Source organism: Lepidochelys kempii, chromosome 11 (assembly GCF_965140285.1).
Source record: "Lepidochelys kempii isolate rLepKem1 chromosome 11, rLepKem1.hap1, whole genome shotgun sequence".
Classification (NCBI taxonomy): Eukaryota; Metazoa; Chordata; order Testudines; family Cheloniidae; genus Lepidochelys; species Lepidochelys kempii.
Window position 1 is genome coordinate 9,306,762 of NC_136390.1, and position 6,547 is coordinate 9,313,308.

Consider the following 6,547-nt stretch of genomic DNA (forward strand, 5'->3'; position numbering starts at 1 on the left):
GAAAGAAAAAAGCCTGGGAAAAAAAATTCAGAGAAAAGTAAAATGAACCCTACCTGTCAAGGATTGCTTGGTTAATTCTGCATAACAAAGCAACAGCCCTTTTCCTCAAAAGTAAGGCATCCTTCCTTGCGCCTACTAATCCCATCCATTTGCTTCTCCTCACAGAAAACAGCCTTCTCCCCACCAAGCTATACCCTTCCTCTACCTAACCCTTTCCATTCCCCCACAAAACCATGCCTCTCCCTCCCACAATGTAGACACACTCCCCGTAAACTGATCCCATCCTCCCAAAGCCAATCAGCTCACCCTGAGCTCATCACTCCCTAAAAATTCAGCCCCCCCGCCCAACAATTGGTGTGACTGACTAATAAGTCAGGGCTGGTCAGGGCACCTCAGGAAAAAGGGTGGGGAGAATGGGGGAGGCCTGGCCAGAGTTAAGCAATACAGTCATCAGGTTAACAACGATGGGTATTGGGAATGAGCTTTCTTCCACAACAATCCAGAGTCACTCTGCTGTGCAACCAGTTTATATGGCCTGTTGGGATGTGGATGCCTCATCCTACCATGTTAAACAGCTTCAGGATTTGGCACATATTGAATAACTTGCTTCCGTATGTACCGTTTGTACCGGAAGATAGTGCTTAGCCTTGGAGTTCAGCTCAAAACTTTGTGGCTTGGTGCAGGGTTTTGTTCTAGCCCATTAGAGTAGCCAGTCACCAGGTTGAATCCAGATATCACAGCTTCTCCAAAATAGACCAGATCCAGCCATTTGGCCTAGGTCCCTCCCTCATTCCAATTTAAAAGTCTTTAGAATTTAATCTGTCCACAATATAGCATCAGGTTCTGCCCTCAGATGCATCTACACAACTCCCATGGACCCAAATCTGACCTCCTTTGCAAGTTTCACGCTGGCATAACTCTACTGACTTAAATGAAATCAATCTTGACACCGTCAGAACAAAACGAAGCTCATACACATTCAGAGTGTCAAAGCATGACCAGGCAAGGGCATCCCTACACTGCAGCTGTGGTCATGCGTCCCAGCACCCGTAAACAGACTCGCCCGAGCTTTCCTTGAGTTAGCGCCCTAAAAATAGTGGTGTGGACACTGTCAGGTGCAGGCTAACCATCCAAGCTCAGACACAGGGGGTCAGGCAGCTTTGGACTCAACCGCGAACCCATGCTGCTACTTTTAGCCTACTAACTCAAGCATCCCACCCAGGCTGAGGGTTCTCTCCCAGCTGTAGAGTAGACAAACCCTATGAAAATAGATGCCAGTGTTAGCAGCCTTATCTCACGATGCCTCACTATAAAGAACCATATTAGTCTTCCCAGCTTCTCTAACACTGAGCCCTACTTCTGTTCATTCTGTACTGTTTGTAAGACTACTAAAGTATAACTCGACCACCTCCTGGCTCAGAACAGAAATCTTTACAGCCACCTCTTGTCTCCACCAGGCACATGAAACCTCTTGACTTTCAGGTTATTCAGGCAGCAGCTCCATCCATTGCATTAATGCTTATGTGCACAAACAAGCATCAAAAACAACTGTCTAGGCACATGGCATGCTTGTGCAGTTAAGAGCATTAAGGGAGTTTGTTCTGCCCATGCGGGTTAATGATCCACTTGTTGTTAGCTTTTAACTCTCAGCACCTACAACCTTGGGGAGCTCTCTCCAGGCCATTAAATCAAATGGTACTAAGCAGTCTGCAGTAAAGACTCAAAAGTTCCTGGTTCAAAAACAGTCACTCCTATTTATGGAGAAATAAAGCCATGGAGCAGATCAAGCGAAGTGTAAGGAGAGGCACGAGTTTTTTCCTTCAATAGCCACCACGAAAGTGTCCAGCCCCATTCATTGCGCTGGTTTTAGAGGAGTACTTGTGGCACCTTAGAGACTAACCAATTTATTTAAGCATAAGCTTTCGTGAGCTACAGCTCACTTCATCGGATGCATACTGTGGACAGATTCCTTTTCTTTTTGCGAATACAGACTAACACGGCTGCTACTCTGAAACCTGGTTTTAGAGGCGATCACAATTCTTGCCTAACTGAAACACCAGCTTTCCCCAATATGATGTTGAAGGCCTATTACAGTGAAGAAGATCCAAATGCCTACAGATAGATTTTGAGAACAGTATTTCTTCTACAGGGACTCCACGATACTTTCCACACTCATATCGGAATCATTCTCCACTGAAATGCAACCACCTCTGCTGCACAGGAGCTCTTACCCCTGCACTATCTACACAATGCCACGAGGATGCAAGATGCTTTACAGAAAATATAACACACAGTCCCTGTTCAAAGGCTGCACAGTCTGAGGCCTGGGCTACACTAGGGCGGGGTTCGAACTAAGATACGCAACTTCCGCTATGCTATTCACATACCTGAAGTCCAAGTATCTTAGTTCGAGTGACCTGGCCGTCCTCACGGCGGCGAGTCAACCGCGGCGGCTCCCCTGTCAACTCCGCTTACTCCTCCTGCCGAGGTGGAGTACCGGCGTCGATTCGGGGATCGATTTATCGCATCTAGATGAGACATGATAAATGGATCCCCGATACATCAATCACTACCCGCCAAGCCGGCGGGTAGTGAAGACGTACCCTAAGAGCCCGATCCTGCAAATGCAAACAAACACCCAGTGGGCCCATAATTAACAACTTTGGGCAAATGATACATTCCTCATCTGGCTGAAATGACATGGAGAAACGTAGGAAGGCGGAAGGCAGAAGTCAAGTGCCTAAATGCCATATATCATATTCCAGTCTAATTCCTCTAAACTTGCAAAGCATGCTATAGGATAGTTAATGACCACAAGCATTCAAGGACTCTTAATTTCATTTGAAAGGTTAGTGGAAAGTCTAATCATAAAAAACAATTGGGAAACTCCACAAAAAAGTGCTATTGTAGATAAGTAAACAGAACTTTTTATTCTGATTTAGTTGGGGATTGGTCCTTCTTTGATTAGGGGGTTGGACTAAATGACCTTCGGAGGTCTCTTCCAACCCTGATATTCTATGATTCGATGATCTCACAGGGGTTAATCCAAAGCCCACTAACTATAACATGCTTTAGATCAAACCCACAAAGAACATTTTACTTTATGGTATTTGGCACATAGTGTATCAAAAGTCTGGCAAAGAGACAAGGTTTTAGCAGCCAGTCAAGGACTGAGATCATATACATGGCAGGTACATAAATTTAGGCATGGCAAATAGAACTGAACAAAGATTGTGAAGTGCTGTCCTGTCTACCATTCTGGAAAGCAGTTTTTTCTATAACTGACGCTCCGTAACAGTTCCCATCTTATTTCACACAGAACTTATTTTTAAAGTTTCACTTTTAAGCTAAAGTTCTCCAGGACTAGTCTCTACCGGAGGTCAAATGCACTTACCATATGGTTTTTTGGAGGTACGGGGAGGGAGTTTGTTGAGTGATTCCGCCATTGGGAGAATAAGGAGAGTGAAACAAATTAACACCGTTCCCATGAGGAAGAATCAAGATTTTCTCCCCTCCCCACCAAAAAGCCCCAACTTGAAGACCAGGTCTACACTACAGACTTCTGCCCATATAGCCGTCGGTTAGTGATGTGAAGAGGTGTGATCCCTGGCTGATACAGGGCACCCGCAGAAGTCCCCAGTGCGGACAGCTCCTACATTTCTACCAGTATAGCTTGCTTCATGCACAGGGCATGATTTTACTTTAGTCTTTTTTGACGGGGACAGCTGCATCCACTCTAGGAAAGCTTTGCTGGTAAATTATTCCTAGACCAGTGAAGTGCTCAGCTTCCTAGTGTAGACATGGCCTCAGGTCCTGCTTGTACAGGGATTTTTGGCAGTATTATACTTAAACCAAAATACACCCCCAATGCATTGGGCTGAATTACCCTGGTAGACTACCAAAGTACATCACACACCAGCCTCTTTTGCACAGCCGCAGTGTTTCTGCCTCAGAGATTACACTGGTAGTGTAGATACATCCATGTAGTTATCTGTGCACCTTTTCCTAGTCTAGACAAGCCTCAACAAGTCTGGCAGAAAAGTAGCCCTCACCGAAACCAGGTGTCTTCATATGTTCCAGTGCAAAATGGGGGGGGGGGTTATTGAACAGTGTTAGGAGGCATCAGAAGTCTTTGGGTTGCATACCGTCACCCGTCACTGTACTAGAGCGAATGGCATGCTCTCCATGTTCCCTAACAGCCAAGGTAGCGGACACACTGTACCAGCCCTCGGGGTTGATGCAGCCTGCTTCGCTCATTTACCAGCTCCACGCAAAGGGAGCTGGGCAACAACCCCTCTAAGTTATTAATACACACACCTTGGGGGGGGGGGCAAGAACATGTCATGTAGACAGTTGAAGATACACTGGACCTTCATGGCAATGAAAAAGTGGCCATTATGTAAGGGGGCGGGGGGGAGAGTACTCAAATCGTATACTGTACCACTGGAGAAAGCAAGGGATTTTGTACTTAAAGCATCCTATACATATAGGGGCTAGAGTGTTTAAGAATGCATGTCTAGCAGCCTAAAGGAAGATATTACCAGGCTTCTGAGTGCTTAAATGGGCAAGTTGAATGATCCCGGAGATAGCTGTTATACAGAGATATGCTTTGAAAACGACAAGTTGTGAACCAGGCTCTGCTGGTGTAAATCAGCTCTTATCCACTTCCACTGAGTTATGCCATTTCCCACCAGCTGAAAGTCTTCCCCTATATATTTTAAACAATTTTCATGAACATTCAGCAAAGTCAAAAAATGAAATCCCCAGTTGTCCATTAGAGGGGAGCAATGCTTCTAACCTTTCATCTAGGAAGTCTGTAAAAGGGGAGCAAATGTGGGGTTAGTCATTTAATTCAATGTGACTGGTGTGAAAACAAGACAGGATATAACTAGTTTGGACAAGCTCACAGCCAGAAGCTGGGGCCAGTTAGCCATCCTCCAAAAAGAAAAGGAAAAAAAAAACACGACATCCTGAGAAAATCGGTCTTCCTAATTTCCAAGACAGCATTTTCTACAGCCACTTGACAGCGCTTTGCAGAGAGAGTTGTAACTTCTCCCTTTGAAGTGCTCTAGTTAAATCTCTACAGAAGAAGGCAATCCTCAAGGGCGATCATCCAAAGTTCAACAGCCAGCAGTGTCTATTAAAAACCCTTTCAACCCGATCTGACTGCCAGCTCTGGCAAGAAATGGGGAGAGCCCAGCCCTCACCCCCAGTTTAGCTTTCTGTGACTCAAAGCCAAGGCCACACAAATTCCTTAAACCCCTTCATAGTTCTAGACAGCAAAGGTGGGAACGTTTCCAAGGGAACCCAAAAAGAAGAAAACTTTCTAGGAAGCGGATTCCCCCTGGAAACAGCACAAGACAGCTCAAATTAAAAGAAACAAGCCAGCAGATTCGCCGCTCCTTTATTCGGATAATATTGGTTTCACACCAATGTCACCCGAGTGGCGGATCTGCACCAGCCCGAGGAGATCCACGCGGGGTAGCTTGGCACACCAACGCTCCTGCCCCTCGCCCAGGGGATTTCTCCCTAGCCGACACACGCTGCAGCGGAGGCTGGCTTAGCCCAGAGCCGCTGGCACCCGCCGCGCGGCAGGGCAGCGTCCGCGGAGGACAGCGGGGCAGCGCCACGCCCGCCCAGCGGGGAACTCGCGCGGAGCCTCCCCCCGGCACAACGCAGTGGAGACACCGCGGGCAGGGGGGCGCCCCACCTCATAGCCCCGCTACGCCTTAGCGCCCCCCGCCGGAACGTGCAGTGGGGCCAGCCTGCGCTGCGCCCGGGCAAAGGGCACCGGGCTTTCCAATGCGCCTGGAGCGCAGCAGCGCCCACCCTGCCCCGCTGCGCTCCCCGGCTCCTCCGCCGCGCCAAGGGCTGCGCTGCCCGGGAGCCCCCCGCCGCGGGCGCGGGCAGGGGCGGTCACTGCGCCCCGGGGGAGGGGTGCAGCCGGCGGCGCCGGACTCACCGCAGGTAGCTGCCGGTGGAGTGCTGGTTGTAGTGCTCGGGCTGCGTGTGCCAGAACAGCATCGTGGGGAGCCAGGCGCCCAGCCTGGCACAGCGCGCACCGCTCCGGACCGCGGCCGCCCGCGCCGCCACCTGCGCTTTTATGGCGCGGCCCCGCCGCCGGCTGGTTGGCCGGGCCCTGGCGCCGAGCTCAAAGCGAGCCCTCCCCCGGCTCCTCCTCTCCGCTGCCCGGCCCGGGCGGCTCCACCCTGGGCTGGGCGCGCAGGTGGATGTGCCGCGGCCGTTTCCCTGGGGAGAGGGCAGGGCGCCCAGCCCCACAGGTGCCCCAAAGAGGGGGCAGGACACCTAATCCCATAGGTGCCCCAGAGAAGGGGGGCAGAGCAGCCAATCCCGTAGGTGCCCCGGGGAGATGGGGCACACAAACCCATAGGTGCCCCAGAGAAGCAGGGCAGGGCACCCAATCCCATAGGTGCCCTGGGGAGGAGGGGCAGAGCTCCCAATCCCATAGGTGTCCCAGGAAGAAGGGGGCAGGTAGGTGACCCAATCCCACAGACACCCCAGAGGGGATTGAAGTGTCCATGCCATA

At 50.1% G+C, this 6,547-nt stretch overlaps 1 protein-coding gene across 3 annotated transcripts in view; it reads right to left on the minus strand.

The window, feature by feature from the left end:
- Nucleotides 1-6,111, minus strand: part of TFCP2L1 (transcription factor CP2 like 1) — a 43,728-nt gene extending 37,617 nt beyond the window's left edge. The window contains exon 1 of one of the 3 annotated variants that reach the window (XM_073305066.2): nt 5,963-6,111. In XM_073305066.2, coding sequence (XP_073161167.1) covers nt 5,963-6,024 — 62 coding nt within the window. In that variant the 5' untranslated portion in view covers nt 6,025-6,111. Of the gene's footprint in view, nt 1-53; nt 178-2,387; nt 2,488-5,962 lie in introns of those variants that run through there. The other 2 variants (XM_073305067.2, XM_073305065.2) reach the window with 2 other exon arrangements.
- Between the last annotated feature and the right edge of the window lie 436 nt (nt 6,112-6,547).